Here is a 17,547-nt window from a genome sequence, read left to right as displayed (position 1 = left end):
TGAGTGTCAGGAGGATGGAGCCAGGCTCTTCTCGGTGACAACTAATGATAGGACAAGGGGCAATTGGTACAAACTGGAACACAGGAGGTTCCATTTAAATTTGAGAAGAAACTTCTTCACGATGAGGGTGGCAGAGCCTGGCCCAGGCTGCCCAGGGGGGTTGTGGAGTCTCCTTCTCTGCAGACATTCCAACCCGCCTGGACACCTTCCTGTGTAACCTCATCTGGGTGTTCCTGCTCCATGGGGGGATTGGACTGGGTGAGCTTTCCAGGTCCCTTCCAATCCCTGACACTCTGGGATTCTGCGAAATCAATTAAATCAGGCTGTTCCGCCAAAGCAACAGTTGCTGTGCTACTGCAGTGTCATTAAAGAAGGTATGAGCTAATGCATCATCCTAGTTCGGGCCTCAGTGATGTCATCACAGTGCATTTTTAGGCATTTCCACAATAAATTTCTTTGTAAAAACTAAATTTATTCCAGCAGACAACTATACAGAGATCACTACAGTCTCATCCACTTTTCCACGAGGATTATTTTCTTCATAGTGTGTCATCTCAGATGGCCAGGAGTGTGATTTTCGGAGCATTTTTACCGGATTTTCAAGTGTTTCTGCACTGGGAACTGAAGAATTCCGGCTCTGAGAATGGGGGTTTTGGCAGCTGGTGCGGACGGGGCCCGATGACTCTGGGGTTTTGTCCTGACAACTCCCCAGCATGACATGTCCTTTATCCTGTTCCAAAACATCCTCTTTTGCCTCCATTGCGCGAGCCAGCATGTAACTCACCTTTCTTTGATGAGCCAGAGCCTCCTCTTTGTCATTTACCTGGGTTATTAATTTCAAAGAGAAAGAAAACAAAGTGGTTTATAAGCTAAGAATGAGGCAGTCTGTCTTAATCGACAGCTATATTTCCTCCCCTAAGGACACAGGACGAATAGTTTAACAAAATACGAACCAAATCTATTAACATCTTCAGGATCTCATGGGGATTGTCCAACTCTTTCACTTTCCTGCAGTCCCCGTCTGACGAGAGGAGTCCAGACAGTTTTTGCCCCAGACTGTTCTTGTTCCCCGGTAACTTGACATGTCCTAAGGAAAACAAAAGTACGCAAATCGTGGGGTTTAGGAAGAGGAAAAGATAGTTTTGGGTAAAATGGACATGCATAAAACTGCATTCCGAATGATCTCCTCTTAAAAGACAACTCAAGCTGTAGCTTGTTCCACTGTACATGATGTGGCGGATGACCTGCGTAAAGCAGCACCCTCAGCATCACTTAAAGGCTAAACAGACCTTTCATCGTATATATGGCTAAATTGAAAATAAAATTATTTTTGCTGTATGCAAAATAAACCATAAGACTTCTTGCTAAACAAACAGTTGTGGTAATTTGTTTTTAAACAGTAGGTATCCTGAAAAAGAATTTTTTTTGACACACCCTGTTTAAAAATTCCTCAGGTTGTAAAAAACATTAAAATACATTAAAGTTATGAAACACATGTATCAGGATGTAGAGCTGGGAAATTATATCAGTTGAGGGGAAACATATTCAAGATGTACGCTGTTTTAATATTACATCCTGAGGCTGCCCAAGGAATCCAGAAGACCCACCAAACCTCTAAGCCTGGCAGCTCCAGTTCAATGGCTAACACAAATACACCTTGAAGTGTCATTCTGACCATGACATAAGCACTTAAATACCTTCTGTTATTCGTTTTCTTAAAGAATAAAAGGGTAATAGAGATTTCTTCCATTTACAGAGTGCTTTGTAACTCACAGATGACCATGAGAAGTATAAGAAATGTAATAAATATTGATGTAGGTACACATATATAATAAAAAACTGCTGTATTTAGTATTTCAGTGAAAGCTCAGTATATATTTTTTCCCTTTCTCTTCCTTCCCTAACTCTTATAGAGATCACTTGGAAAAAAAACCCAGCACATTAAATTGCTAGTAGCATCTAAAATAGCCAGGATAAACATGCCAGATATTAGCTTTTTTGTGCTGTTTTCATAACATCTTTAGTATCCCAAATGTTATTGTCATCTACAGAACAGCTTACTTATTCTAGCGTGTTTTCACTCAGATAATACAGTTCATGAATGTGTAATAAAAAAAGGCTACATTGAAAGCCCAGACTGGTAGCTCCTATGATCTACAATGGTATTTATATAGTCCACTAATACACAGAGATCCTACATTATAGATGCGAGACTTCCAGCAGAAATTCTTCATCTACACGACACACTATTTAACGTATTTACAGTTTTGACATAACCTTGTTCCTTCTTTCTCAAATCTTCAGAAACCTCAGTCAGCAATCAAACCACAGCTGTACATTTAATACAGTAAGAAAGTCTGCCTGTGCCACTTTTCAGCTAACTTCTATTCAGCCATTAGAGATACATAGAATGCCCAGTTACCTTCATCTTTCAGACGTCTCCAGTTTATAAATTTCATTTCCTTCTTAATCTTTATCACTTCTGCAAGCCTCAGGGCTTGGTCCTTCCTCTGCATTAGCTGCTGCTCAAATGCAATTCTGAAAGCATCTGCCATTATGTAAGCTTCTTCTTTACTCTTTTTCAGATTTTCAATCTGGTTTTAATTCAGAGAAAATTTAAAGTATAATAAGTGATTTGGAAGCAATAGCAGATATAAAATGTATATTAAGAGACAGACTGAAGCCATTAACACAGACAACTTCTAAATAAATACAGTCAAGGAAGCAGCAAAAACCAAAAAGGACGTGACAGTACTCCTTTTCTAAACCCGTAAATCAGCTGGAACTTCTGCAGTGGGACCACAAGAATGGTTACCACATTTGCAGTCAAATACAAATTAGAGTAAAATTGCTAAAACTATATATTTTTACCAAATTAAAAAACTTAAGAGCCTGAAAGTCACATTATCGATTTAAGCGTGATGTAAATACAGAGTTTTCAGCACGATCAGGCTCCTGACCCAGCTGGGTGAGCAGGCTTGTGAGTGCTGACGTCAATGCGAGGGAGGGGTGGAAATCAGGGCCAGGAAGGAAGGAAAAGGGCCAGCAGTAGTCCACACTCACAATATGTGCACATTTACAGAGTGCATACGCTTAGAGTGTTTTTTCCTTTTTTTAGATTAAAAAATCTGAGCGGAAGGAAAAAAATATGATAAAGTTGTTTTTTTTTCTAACTAGTAAAGCTGATTGTATTGTAATAGTGTTTTTTTTTAATCAGCAAAAGTTCGGGCATTACAATCAGTACGACCGGAACGTTATTTCTGAAATGCATTATTGTTTTAAGACACATTAGTTTGTGTAAGCTGCAGTGGAGTGTTTCAGGGTTTGTTTGGTGTTGAGCTCAAACACTCCTCTGCTTCTGCATATCTATGCCAAGCAGCATTACCTCTTGCTTGAGATGAAGAAGTTGCTTCCGAGTTACAGCTGCCATTTTAGCACAGGGACAAGGCTGCCCTCCAGAAGTTTTGCAGGTGCAGGCTCCAAGAACCGCCAGCTTAAAATTAAAAAAACCCCACCAGTTAAATATCTATCTGCTTACATAACACAATCCAAGAGATGCAGATGACTGGCAAAAAAACCATCCTGAAAATACAATGGGAGTGTAAGGGTCAAGGGAAGTAAGCTACAAGACATTTAGGCATGATTTCTTCTGACTCACAACCATATGCATGAAACATATTTTTCTGCAAGAAAAGCAAGAGACACAAAAATTGTTGAGCTGTGTATGCTACTCCCTGCAAACCTCATTCAGTATTTATTTTCACTCGATAAAATAAATCAGTAGGGATAGGACTTAAGAACTAAGATACTGGGTTGAAAAAAAAGCAGCATGCTGGCTTGTGAAAGATAGGCTGACACTCCTTCTGTCAACCTTTTCTTTGAAAATAGGAATCATGACACACCACAAATTAGAAAACCGATTAGCAGGAATGCAAAGGTATATTGTTATTAGCTAAAAATGGGCCCAAAGAAACAACTAAATAATCAGTAAACAAAATTTATCTATATATCTTTGAATGATCCATTTTGAAAGACATGTAAGCCATACTTACTTCAAGGCCTGTAAAATCTGTAATGTCACTTTTATTCAAGGACATGTTTTCCTGAACAACCTTCTGTTGTTTCACATCTAGCATTGCAAGAAATTCCAAGCACTGCTGATTCAGGACTATGAAATAAAAAAAGGAAAGTGATTATAAAGTCTGTTGCTCTCATTTCTTAATTTCTGTGTCCAACTACACCCAAATTAAGCGGTTCTGTAGTTTAAGCACCAGGTTTGGAATGTGATAAGACTACGTAAAGGTAGAAACTCAGACCCCAGTTGTCTTTCCTTCTGCGTTTTCCTAGAGGTAACGACCCATATACAGAGATACCATTTCATATATTACTCTGCCTCAGTACTATGGGCTTATCTCTTTGTACACTGACAACTAAGGCAGCTGCTCTTTGACAATATGAGAAGAAAAACAAACACAGCTTGTCTGTCTACAAAGGTTTTCTGCGTATCCCCTAATATCAGCAGAAGTACTAAGATACTTAGCCCAACAGAAAGCTTCCTTCATAGCTAAATCCTGAATTATTCCTGAGAAACACTATGCAAAGAGGAATAGCTCTTAGTGGCTTACTTGCATTTTCAGCTTTAAGAGTTTTAACTTCTTCTGTTCTTAGTTTCAATGCTTCCTTAAGAGCTGCATTTTCACAATATATCCTGCAGAAGTCAGAAAGTATTATCTTTAAAAAAATATTTTTAAATGGGTGCTTAAATGAAAATAAAAGAAGCCTGTTAAAACACTACATCTAATATTTCTGCAAATTAAAGTTAGGATTTCTGAAAAGATTGAAGAAAAAAATAAAAACTGAAAAGAGTCGGGCATACGGTTTGACCAGATTTTATACATGCTGCATTATACAAGCGGTTTCCCCACTTGTAACATTTTTTATTGAAAAAAGATTGTAAAATTTTTCCATATCTGTACCTATAGTATGCGCTATATTGCTAGACCTAAATCTGCTAGCCCATAAGCAACATATTATAAAACTAGACCTGGCTACCTCTCTGCAGGAAGTCCTGTGTGCAGGCTTGGTCTGACTGGCACAGAACCAGGGCTCAGAAAGCAGGACACGCCAGGCTGGGTTCTGCGGAGCCACTGCTGGTTATCTGGGCTGGGGGTGGCTCTGCAGGGAGCAAAACCAAGAATCTCTGCACTCATTCAGAGGTTTATTTGCAATCCAGGTAGCACACACTGTTCAAACAGGCTCACCTTGTTCATGAAACCACACCCTCAAACAAGCAATCTAAATGTGTCCAAGTATGTTCAAGTGAATGTTAAAAAAAAAGAAAAAAAAGAAAAAAAAAATCATTCATGTCTAAATAGATGGTGCCAGACTTCAACAGGATGTGAGTTTGAGTACCACATTACCATTAGAAACTCGAATAAATTTGTAATTATGAACCTCTGGAACACTTGCTAGAAATCTCTTACTTCCTTGAAGGAACAAAATTGTTATTGGACATATAAGGACACAGCTTAGGACTTAATTTTAGAAAGCAAACTTCCTGTATTCGCACTACTGTTCTCAAGAACAGCTGTACTTTGAAGCGTTGCAACCTGAGAACATACAATACACGTTTATAATGCATTCTTCCACTAAGTATTTAAGTATTTCCTTCTTGAACAGAAAAGTGTCAATCTAAAGTCCTAAATTTTAAAGCAATACATTTTTTTTTGGTGCATCCTTAAGCTGCAAGTGCGTGCAACATACTGTAAATTCATGGTTTTGTTTAAAACTAAATAGTAACCTGAATTATTTCACTTGAATAAACAAAGGGAAATATGCATTCTTATCCTGCATTCTCAGATATCAGAAAACCTTTTAGCAAAGCAGACTGAGCTCCTGGCTTACAGTTTTCTGAAGCCATGTCTTTAGCTTTCAACAATTAACAGTAGTTCTGTCGCTCTAAACTACCTGTCCTACAATTCCTACTCTCTCAAGTCAGGGAAGCCAAAGGGTTTTTCAAGAGATATCCCTCGACAACTGTAACTAAATTAAGAGGTGAACAAGACACAAAATCTTAACAAAACTCTTCTCACCAATTCACAGTTTGGAAACTTTTGGCTGATTTTTTAATCACAAGTTGGAAAACTTTGAATAAAAACCTCCACTGAAAGAACTGCAACTCTGATGGGTAGACTTCAGAGATATCATATCTATGTTTAAATAAGCGGGCCTGCTGGTGCTATTTTTCAAGGTCTGTTATCGCATTGTTGGTTTAGTGCCTCTGGCATCTTCCGCTTGCCTGACCACGTCTGCTGTCTGCCCATAGTAACTTGTATTTAAACAAAGAACCAGCTGATCATTCTCTCTCAAAAGCGTTTAGTTTTACCTGTACATATGCTCATGCTTACAATGCATAAAAATAAAGCAATGATTAACCAGCAAGTGATATTTCCACATGCATGCACATACCATTATTTTCTATGCCTCATTTATATTTGAAGCAAATAAAGAGAGTCTGGTTCCAGCTGGCTAACATGTAATAGGATGAAAATGAAAACTCAGCCTAGTAAAGCTAGCCTATAGAGATGCTAAAGAATGGAGACTTAGTAATTTTAGTAGTTCTAATTGAAAAATACAATTATGACTAGCATAATAAATAAATAAATATTCCCAAACCTGGAAGGAGATTAGGAAGACACAACAACCCCAGAAAACCCAGTGAAGCAAACTTAGAACACAAAAAAGACAACATACAGCATTCAATGCAAATAAAATAACCCCAATGGTGTGCAGCGTAAGTCAAATACCTGTCATACTTTTCTGTCCATGTGTCTTCTATGTTTTTAAATCGATCCTGATCAAACTCAATTTCCCATTGTAAAATATTTATTTCCTGTGGAAACAAGACAAACCTGCAGCAGCTCATTACAAGCCCCATATTGAAAGGACGAAGAGCAACTTCTGGTGCTGAGTTTGACATCGGCAGAGATCTAGGTGACCAATGACAATGACAACCTATGATACTGTTAAAAATATATTTCGTGCCAGGCACCAAAAAGTTTCTGCATCCCTGGTGTACAGATTCCAGGATGTGTTGCCTGAACTGATGCTTGTAGTGGCTTATTACAACAACAACCCCACACCGCCCCATTTCCCTGTCCCCTTACTGTTCTGTGGAAAGGTCACATAGGAAGAGAATCAAAGCGTACAACTCAGTTTAACACAATAACTCAATGCCACTTTCCTCCTCCTCCCCATCATCTCTATGAAAACAGGGCTCCTGTTTCTCAGACTCGTTGGGAAGTTCCAGCTTGACTAAGAAGCAGTGCAAGTAACTATGAAAGGCTGCAGAACTCACAACAAAGACCAGCTGAAAGTACAGAGAGAATTCCAGTAACTTTCAGATATGATTTGTACATGCTACAGCAAGAAAACATTTAGATGCAAAGAGTGGTACATTAACATCTTTTCCTTCTACTAAAAAGAAATAAGAACACTTTCAACAAAATCTGGAACGAATGGCAGATATGTACTGATTCAAATAAAAGAGGCTGTTAACCCCTTATTAATAGCAACGGACTTCTATGTTTTTGCACAGCTGTGGAAGAAACATGCAGCCTTACCTTTTCTAAAGTTCTCTTTTCTTCCTCAGTTTTTTGAAGCATTGCTTTCGTATGACTAGTAGCTTTATCAAATACTGCCTGCAAAAAAACATAACTCTATCAAATACTGTAACTAAGTTTACTTAATTTGGCTTTAGCCAAATTTCAGTTTTACATCAAGAGAAGTTCACATTCTTAGTTAAAGAGGAGTGTGCAGAATTACAAATACTAGTAACTTGCTTGTAAGTCCCAGTGGGTTCCAATTTCAAGTCGCTAAATAACTACATGGCATAAGAAACTTGTGTTTTGATCCCAGTCTTTTCTATTGAAAAAAAATAGCATCATTTGAAATAAGATCATGTCTTCTTTAGGGCTTGTCCACAAAATCAGCTCTTAAAAATCTTGCTTACAACATACTTATACTTTGATCCAGGTGTATGTTACTACAAATGTCTGAGGGTAAAAGTGCAGAACTATATAAATGGGTTATGCAAGCTGGCAACAGGAATTGATTTCAACAGCATTCGTTGGAACAGTGAATAAAAGTATTACAAACTGTGAACAAAAGACTGACCTAATGCTTAACACATTCTGTCCTCTAAGACAACAGACAAAGTAGCTAACTGAAAATATCTCTGCTTTGCAGTAGAATTTCAAGCACTGGCAAAACCTATAATTTAAATGACTGGAAAGAAAGCTTTGATCTTCAAGCTAAATAGATAAATCCTAAAAGAGCCTCAAACATAAAATGATGAAAATTTGCTACAACAGTGAAGTCTCAAGTAACTGCAATTGTTGATGCAGAAAAAGTAGTAAATTGTAGAAGCCAAATCTGTAGGCTCTTGTAAACTCAATGCTTTAAATTATAGCCCTGGGAAGAACTTAATGTTTGGGGGGTTTTGAGGAGGAGCGACAGGAAGATTAATTCTGTTTTCTTCACTTTACCACTAAGTAAGAGATTTTTGAACAACTCCTACCATGCTCTGCAGAATTCTTAGGGCTTCATCTTTTCCTTCAAGTTGCCTTTGAGACGCTTCAAGCTCAACTTTCAAAACTTCAACTTCCTGAAGCAAAATAAGTAGACTGAGTAAAAGCCAAGCTAACCCTGTTAAAACTAGACTATAACAGCAATGTAGATTTGCTCCTTTCAAAAAACAATCTTCTGTTGCTACCCTATATAATGATTTTCTAATAGCTTGCTTTCAATGAAGACATGTTAACAGTGCATGTTAGCACAAAACCCTTAAGGAATGCTTGTAATTATTATTCTTTCTGTTCTCTTCTAGCATATTTGGAAATAAACCACTAAATATTGCAGTTCTGCCTTGCTAAAGAAGTTGCATATACCAACACGGCTGGAGCTTTAAAATAAGTAATCAAAACAGAATACACGCAGCAGATACAAAAAATACTGTAAATATTACAAATATATACTAAAATAGATACGCTATATTAGTATGAAGTACTGTAAGTATACTATACAAAATATCCATATTCTATAGCGCAGATATATTAGAACTGTCAGATCAAAACCAGTACTTGTCCAGAACAAAATAACAACATCAAAATAGATTCCTGCTCCAAGTACGTGCCAATCATGCATTGATGCAACATTCCCCACTTCAGAAGAAAGCAGTTTTTAAATTTCCAAGAGTTAAATGAAAAATCTACTGCTTTGTATACTTCTCCTTCCTTAACCCCTATGTAGGTCACTCAGTTGTTCACTTGTGGTCATACAACCCTTTTTTTCATAGTTCTTCCAGTTGTTCCTGCAGCAATTGATACTGAAATTATATCTGGGACAGTGCCAATTGATCAGTTTTGTCTAACTGAAAATGAGTAAGATTCCTTGACATTTTAACTTGTTGTGCACTGAAGCTTTTTCATCCTAAAACAGCTCAAAAATTACCTACCGTGGGCTATCCTGATGTTAATGAAATGTATGTTTTTGCAGCTGAGATCATCCCATGCTTCTGCCTGGACTGATGCCAATACATCCACACATGTCATCACAGTAAATGTAAAATGTAGGAGTAACTACTTTTGAACAAAAATGCGGTAAAACCCCAAAAACTATTCTGTTTACACTGCAGCTGTTCAGGCCCAAAGCTTAATTAAAAAAAAAAAAAAAAAAAAAGAAAAAAGAAAACCTGCTAAAAAATGAGTACAACTCCTTTAATATTCTCTACATCTTTAAAAATACTTCTAACTGCCATCCCCCTTACACACACAAAAACAAATAAATCAAGTATAAACTGCATCTCCCACTGTGATTTCCTGGCATAAAATTTAATGAGGCTTCCAACTAGTGCTCTGATTTCAAGAACCTGCGTCCACCCGAGGTTCTGGACATACCAAGATGTTCAGCTAAACTCACTTTGTGCTTCACTTTGCTACATGAAAAGGAAATGCAGGTTTCAATGCACAGTTACAAACCTGTAGAGCTTCCTGAAGTTGTTGCTTTAGTTCCTCATTCGACACTTCAGTAGTAGATTCTGTAAGATTGATAGGAGAAACAATGAGATACTAAAATATTTACAAAAGGAAACATAAGAATTTGCTTTACCCTGAAAAAAAAATAACGTGGAGGTAAATTTTCATCTTTGTGTTTTCTGTTGGTCTGGAGCTAATACACAGACTTAAGAATAACATAAATACTACACTCAAACACATTGTTTCACAGTTAAAGTAGTAAAATGTGGGAAAAAAAGAACAGTTGTGAAAAGACCTAAAATAAGGACAATTATTTTAGACTTTCCTTTTTAAAAACACACCAAAATTGACATATTGGTTAAAAAAAATAATTGCATTCTTTTAGATTCTTTTTAGATTTTAACTTTTCAACAACCAAACTCAACACAACAGCAGGTAGCACTGTTTGGCAGTAGGGACAATTTTCAATAGATGAAGACGACAAACATTAAGTATGGTGGTGAAATATCCCACAAGGTCCAATATTGCTCTAAACAAGCAGTTATTATACCGTATTTCTTAAGCAGAGCATCTCAGAGATAGTCAAGATGCAGCCTCCTCCTAAATCAAGGTCAGGTTCACGTGGACTTTACTCATGCTTTCATGGGTATTGCTGTGAAAGACCCAGATCTAGGGCAAGTACCACACAGAAACCAGCAGAACACCATTGAAACCAATAAGAATTATGCTGTTCTCTTAACATGTCACTGAAGGTGCTGAAACCAATAATTACGTGGCTCAGCTTACTGTGGTGTGGGGAGCAGATAGTGGGGGCTTGCTCTAAAGTAGAGAAATAATCAAGTTACATGGAAATACTTCAGTCAAAATATTTTAAATGGTTAAAAATATACAGGAAAGTAGCTAAAGTGTAATGAATGGCACTACCTATATTGCATTTTATACACAGCATTGTTGTCACAAAAGAGTCAAAGAGATGTGCAGTTCTAAAAACAACTTCTTAACCTCAGAAGTATGCCATGCAAATTTCAATTAATCAGTAAACAGGATTCTGAATATTTAGCCACAAGCTTTAGATAGAGTCTATAGGAAATCATGCTTAAACTAGGAATCCAAGCAATTCCATTTAGTTTCATGTATGTATTTAGAAAAAAAACCAATGCTGTCCCCCACCACAGGCTGCTCTTTGCTAAATATCACTTTCAAATGTAAAACTGAACACTTCCAAATGGTCATTTTACGCTAAGAAGGGCCACAGCCTAATTTAGGGAAAAGCAATTCTGCTGTCAGCGTTTTGGGAGGAAGATCTAGGAACAGAGATTCTTCTGCTGCCTCAGTGGCATGAAGTATCTCCTTTTGGGCCACCAAGAGCAGCAAGGAAACCTGCAAGGCTTGGTGGGATGCCAGCGGGCATGCAGTGCACATGCATTGGAATCCTTCACAGATTTCAGAGTGTTTTGGCAAACGGTTTTGATTAAACTCGATGACACCTTGTGAAGCGGCTGAACTGCTTGGTTTTGCAGAGATTTTTCTCACAGTGAATAATGAACTTATAAATTACTCTTACCGCAGCTATACTGTCGGGCGGAACTAGCAACAGGCTTTTTGGACGATCCGTTGTTTAAACTGTTTCGCTTTGAGCCGGGAAGAGCTGCAGCATCACCCTCTTCCACTCTCTTTGCTGACAAGAGAGAACTACAAACCTTTCCAGATCCCTTCCTAGACCTAAACGAGTAAGTGTTTTGTAAATTTCCCCCTTCGTAAACACCTCCAGGCCTTCTGCCAAGTCCATTTCCCAAGTCTCCACATGTCATGTCATCATCTTCTGCCTCCTCCATCTTCGTGCTTTTTTTTTTCTCCCTGATTGAGGGCACTTCACTTACTGGCGATGTGAACAGCAGGTCCCACAAAACAAGTATTTTACCTAGAACAACAGAAAAACTCCATAATTAAAGCAATAAAACAACATTCAAATAAAAAAATCGGAAGCTGTCGGTGCGTGGCCGCTTCCCGTACAGGTTCGGGCTGCCAGAAAAACATCGCTCCGGCCACCCGGTAAAACGTGGGAGTGGCGAAACCCCCGGCTGCCGGCGGGTCTGCGGCCGGGAAGCAGTCGGGAGAGGACAGCGCCTCGGTGAACCCCCCAACCCCTCCCCCACCCCCTCCCGGTACTCCCCTCTGGTCCCGGTCCCCGCCCGGAGTCCCGGACCCACCTGCCCGCCCGGCCTCGGCGCCACCGGTCCCGCCCCGGGGCGGCACCCGGAAAGGGGCCCCGGAGCTGCCCGGAGCGCGGAGGCTGCGGGACAGCTGGGGTCAGTTATTTGTCTTTCCTTTCCCTTTCCCTTTCCTTTTCCCTTTCCTTCCTTTTCCCTTTCCCTTTCCCTTTCCTTTTCCCATTCCTTTTCCCTTTCCCATTCCTTTTCCCTTTCCTTCCCTTTCCCTTTCCCTTTCCTTTTCCTTTTCCTTTCCTCTTTCCTTTTCCTTTCCTCTTTCCTTTTTCCTTCCTTTCCTTTCCTTTCCTTTCCTTTCCTTTCCTTTCCTTTCCTTTCCTTTCCTTTCCTTTCCTTTCCTTTCCTTTCCTTTCCTTTCCTTTCCTTTCCTTTCCTTTCCTTTCCTTTCCTTTCCTTTCCTTTCCTTTCCTTTCCTTTCCCTCCCCTCTTTTCTTTCTTTTCTCTTTCTTTTCCCTTCCCTTTTCCCTTTTCCCCTTTCCTTTCCTTTCCTTTCCTTTCCTTTCCTTTCCTTTCCTTTCCTTTCCTTTCCTTTCCTTTCCTTTCCTTTCCTTTCCCTCTTTTCTTTCTTTTCTCTTTCTTTTCCCTTCCCTTTTCCCTTCCCTTTTCCCTTTTTCCTCCTTTCCTTTCCTTTCCTTTCCTTTCCTTTCCTTTCCTTTCCTTTCCTTTCCTTTCCTTTCCTTTCCTTTCCTTTCCTTTCCTTTCTTTCCTCTCCTCTCCTCTCCTCTCCTCTCCTCTCCTCTCCTCTCCTCTCCTCTCCTCTCCTCTCCTCTCCTCTCCTCTCCTCTCCTCTCCTCTCCTCTCCTCTCCTCTCCTCTCCTCTCCTCTCCTCTCCTCTCCTCTCCTCTCCTCTCCTCTCCTCTCCTCTCCTCTCCTCTCCTCTCCTCTCCTCTCCTCTCCTCTCCTCTCCTCTCCTCTCCTCTCCTCTCCTTTCCTTTCCTTTCCTTGTCTACATCCTGTCCACCAGTTTCAAAACACGATTTTACTCGACTCAGATGTGGTCATTCAGAGCATGCTCAGTACCTGGTATAACTGGTATTGTCCAGACACTTCATGCCAGCGATCAACCACCCTCCACCCAGTTTCCCATTCAAGCAATAACCCTGAAAGCAGCTGTTCAAGAGCAATACATGTATGTGTGTGTTTCCATGATGTTTGGTCCCTATTCTGCAAGGAAACCCCAGATTTTTCACGGTTGCAGTTTATACAAGGGATGAATTGCTGATGCAATATTCTCACAAAAAGTCTACAACAAATTCTGAATTTAAAAACCCAAACATCCTAAATATGTAACCATAATACTCTTTACAATAATTTTTCAAGCAGTAAGTTTTACTATTCAAACTTGTGTATACAAAAAAGTATTTTAGCAAGCACTTCCTACAGAATCTTTTGTGAGGCTTTGCAAGCCATCTTTACAGTGAAGAAAGGTTATTTCTGCTTTGCACAGCCATGCTTTCCTCAGATCAAGGCTTTACAAGGGATAAGAACAGGTAGCTGCCAGTATTTCAAGTGTACCCATGTTTTGGATCACTGCAAGTTTGTTACCCTGCTAAATGATCTATATCCTAGATAAACTTACATTGATAAACATATATTCCATGATTTGAATTGGTGATGGAGAATACAGAGAGAAAACACAGGAAAAAAACCTTATTGTTTAATATTCCACACTGGTGCAGACATAATCAATGTTTCCTTACGCTCTAAGTAATTCCCAGAGTTCTGTGTGATGACTTTAAAACATCTCTCTTACCAAGTCACTTCTCTTCCCTCCAAAATAAAGCAAATAAGCCTTCAACTATATCATACACCTTGCACTCTGCATTAGACTCCACACATTCAAGAATACAGTGAAGTGTAGCAGGTTTTGGTGTAACAGCTCAGAAACAGACTAACTCCTTCTCAGGATACTGCTTTACCCTTTAGAAATCAAAAGCTCCTCAACTACCATCAGTTACCAGGATTTTACAGTTTTCTTGCGGGCAGGAGTGTAGAAGGTTTGGTTTTAATTGTGAGCTCTAAAAGATTCCCAGTTATTGAACCCAGTTGCTGTTACTAAGGGCAACTGTGTGATTTTCACCCTTTCGTTCACTGCTGAATTTTCACTTGTGTCATTTCTCTTTGTGTGCCTCTCCCCGAGCGCTTCAGAGGCTGCTAAAGCCTTACAGCCTGGCTATTCTGAACCCTTATCCAGTCCCCAACCATACCAAACCACAATAAAATTAATTTTTATTTTATTATACAATAATTATTGTTAGGGAATAGACTGCTTTCACTCATTGAATTATTGAGTATACGGCTTCTTACAGAACTCCGTTAGAAACTGCTTATATAGAATTCACTTAGCATAAGTGAGTTTGCTTGGCATAACCTCTGCAAGCTGTGAACCTTTGAATGTTCTGTTTCTTTAAGTAAAAAAGGCCTCAGAGCCTTCAAGCTATAAGATATAACTCCTTGGAGATAAGTAAAGGAACAGAATGGCATCTAACAGAAGCATGTTTGGGCTATTACCAAGAACTTATTTTCTCCAGCTGCAGGTCCAAAATAGCAACTGAAGGTCAGAACTTTGACAGTTCGTCTGATGAAAATGAAGAGATCCAGCGAGGAACATGCAGACCTCATACTTCTGCAATTGGCCCAGGGTGACGCATTGGGGATGGGAGCTTGAACCTTGTGTCAAAAAGGTGGCCATTTATAACTAAAACTGGAAGCCCAGCAGAATGGTGGCCACTGCAAGGATCCTTTGATCACCAGAAATGTATTTTCTTGCAACATGACCCAGAAATAGATTCCCAGAACAAATGGATTATTGGTATGTTTGGGTTTACCTCCTGCTCCATGACTCCCAGGTTATGCAAAGCCCTTTATTTCATATGTACAAGTGCAGCACAGTGCAGTGCTAAATAATTTATTTTAGAAGAATTTAAGCAATCCATGCCTGAATCTCTGCTGCGGGAAACATATGGAAAAGGAACTTCCCTGACAATTATGATTGTCATTTATTAACCCTCTCCCCAGGAAGCAATCCAATAGACTTATTTTTTCCCCAAATGTCAATTGTTGTCCTTTGTCCATTGTTCAACCCATTGTGTAATCTGATCCAAATTTCTCTCTAGGTCTTCTGGAGTGTTGCTGGGTAACTGGTGCACAATTTCCTCTCTATAAGACAAGACAGCTTCCTCATAAATGGTCTGAAAAATTTCACACTGAATGTTGTCTTGCAGCTTTTTCCCTTTGTAACCCCTAGAAAACAAGAACGGTACCAAGAGACGGTCTTAGATATGCAGAGAATTATGAAATATTCTGTAGAGAGTCAGTAATTTATACCCTAGAAGAATCTCTGATGAAGTCACATAACCACGCTTCACTCCTTGTTTACTCCACTGACATACCTGCTTTCAAGTCTGTCATACAGAAATGAATTTTCCGTACGAAGTACAAACACTATATGAAACCACCGTTCAGGGAAAAAATCACAGCCATGGTAATCGACAATAACTCCGCCCTCACTCATTTTATCTTCTAGTTCATCAATTACCTACAAAAGAAACAAAGACAGGAAAGTTTATCTGAAATTATAGAAGGTCAAAATACAAAAACAGTAGGTTCTGAAGCTGGACTTACCCTGTCTTCATCCAAAATCGGACAATTGTATTCCTCATCAAAACCTTCGTACAGTTTTCCTGCAGCAAAAATAATTTGTGGAAGTTTGTGAAGTAGCACCAGTTCCTAAAATTATTGTCACGTTTATTTCAGGATCGTGCATACAAAATATAGTGTTCAGAGCAAGCAACACTTTGCTTACAAACCCATAGGAAGATAAATTTGGTTTAAAGAGTTAAGTAATATACAAAGTATGCTACTGTTACATAAATGTTTTTTTAACTCTTGCCACCAAAATATTTCTGTTAGAGCAAATTAATTGCCTCTTCATTTAATACGTAAGACATGCACTAGAAGCACAGCTATACAAAGCAAACTATCTTAAGTACTCTGATGGACTAATTTGTTAACACAGCCTACCTGCTTTTGCCATGTCACCCACATTGATATAGGTCAACCCAGTTCTTGAGGCCAGTTCTTTTCCCAGCGTGGTTTTCCCAACGCCTGGAGTACCTATGGACACAAACCCAGATAAAGTGGCAAGAGAAGAGTACAAATCCTCTTCAAGTAACCTTCTAAGGAGCCAAAAAGGAAGCTTTTGTCAGTTAGGGCAAGTTTATATAAGAAAATGAGGGCAAAAAGCTGCGTGACAAGCTAAAAAAAAGAGCAAAGTCTAGAGATTCAAACTGTAAGAAACATGTAACGAAGAACTGTTGTTTTTACATAACTGAGGACCTGGCACCTGAGCCCAGCAGGAGGGAAGGACCGAAAGACATCACACTATGAATCCTCAATGTAAAACACAGTCTCTTCCTGGAATATATACTGATACCTGTATTTACAGGTTAATTTAGGGGGAAGGGTAGCTAAAGCACCAGGAATCCACATTTTAAATAGATTGATAAGGGGAAGGGTATTGTATATAAAATGAGGCAAGCGTCGGAATAGTCTGTAAACACTGAAGTACCAACCAATGGGGAACAGGGGAGGGAACTGCGGCCGGGATTTTGGGGGGATATAAGCAGTGGCTTTTTGCCCTATGTGTGCCTGCCTCTAGGTAGAACACCCGTGGTTACAATACCGTTATTAATAAAATTGCTTTGCTGAGAGATCCTGCCTGAGCCTATTATATTTGCAAAAGAATAGTTTCCTACAAAACAACAACAAAACCCTACCAATAAAACTCTCACCCTGTCCAGAAGTGTCATTCTAACCGGGATGATGCCATCTCGCTTCGTTTAAAAGCCCCAATAGCACGGAGAAGTCCCAAGTTCTCATGCGGCGCAGCCGGCACCGGCTCCGCAAGGCCCTCCCGCCCCAACCCCCGCCCGGGCCGCGCACAGGGCCGGGGCCTCCCTCGCCGCTCCCAGCCCCACGGGGGCCAAGCGGCCCGGTCACCGGTGGCCTCCCCGCGCTGAGCGCCGGCCCAGAGCGGCCCTGAACCCGCCCCGTCCCGTCCCGTCCCGTCCCGCCCCGTCCCGTCCCGTCCCGCACCGGTGAGCAGAACGTTCGGCCGCCTCATCCCGCCGCGGCCGCCGGTCGCCTAGGAGACACGTGCGCGGGGGCTTCCCGCGCCGCCGCACGCCGACCGCGTCATTGCTCTGCCTGACGGACCGACGGGCAGGCAGGCGCGCCTTGGACAGCTAAGAGCCGCCTCAGAGAAGGACCCCTGGGGAGTTCGG

At 40.1% G+C, this 17,547-nt stretch overlaps 2 protein-coding genes across 5 annotated transcripts; both read right to left on the bottom strand.

Annotated features, from left to right (window-relative positions):
• Positions 1 to 451: 451 nt before the first annotated feature.
• CCDC125 (coiled-coil domain containing 125) lies at positions 452 to 12,379 on the bottom strand. 4 transcript variants are annotated; one of them, XM_065046422.1, is made up of 13 exons: positions 12,245 to 12,379; positions 11,599 to 11,955; positions 10,038 to 10,096; positions 8,579 to 8,665; positions 7,623 to 7,700; positions 6,807 to 6,892; positions 5,053 to 5,175; positions 4,626 to 4,708; positions 4,053 to 4,168; positions 3,386 to 3,493; positions 2,423 to 2,594; positions 954 to 1,087; positions 452 to 823 (listed from the first exon to the last, which is right to left on the bottom strand). In XM_065046422.1, exons 2-13 carry the CDS (start codon positions 11,867 to 11,869, stop codon positions 488 to 490), a joined length of 1,653 nt encoding a protein of 550 aa, XP_064902494.1. In that variant the 5' UTR covers positions 11,870 to 11,955; positions 12,245 to 12,379; the 3' UTR covers positions 452 to 487. The 4 variants fall into 4 exon arrangements, with proteins under 4 accessions (XP_064902494.1, XP_064902497.1, XP_064902496.1 ...); XM_065046425.1 differs by lacking the exon at positions 5,053 to 5,175; XM_065046424.1 differs by lacking the exon at positions 8,579 to 8,665.
• A 1,194-nt stretch (positions 12,380 to 13,573) lies between these two features.
• AK6 (adenylate kinase 6) lies at positions 13,574 to 17,519 on the bottom strand. Its single transcript, XM_065046421.1, has 5 exons — positions 17,360 to 17,519; positions 16,286 to 16,378; positions 15,887 to 15,945; positions 15,655 to 15,800; positions 13,574 to 15,505 (listed from the first exon to the last, which is right to left on the bottom strand). The coding sequence occupies exons 1-5, from the start codon at positions 17,385 to 17,387 to the stop codon at positions 15,316 to 15,318; spliced, it is 516 nt and encodes a 171-aa protein (XP_064902493.1). The 5' UTR covers positions 17,388 to 17,519; the 3' UTR covers positions 13,574 to 15,315.
• Between the last annotated feature and the right edge of the window lie 28 nt (positions 17,520 to 17,547).

This window comes from Columba livia, chromosome Z (assembly GCF_036013475.1).
Source record: "Columba livia isolate bColLiv1 breed racing homer chromosome Z, bColLiv1.pat.W.v2, whole genome shotgun sequence".
NCBI lineage: Eukaryota > Metazoa > Chordata > Aves > Columbiformes > Columbidae > Columba > Columba livia.
The sequence above is the reverse complement of the archived record's forward strand: the minus strand, read 5'-3'. Positions and strand labels throughout refer to the sequence as shown.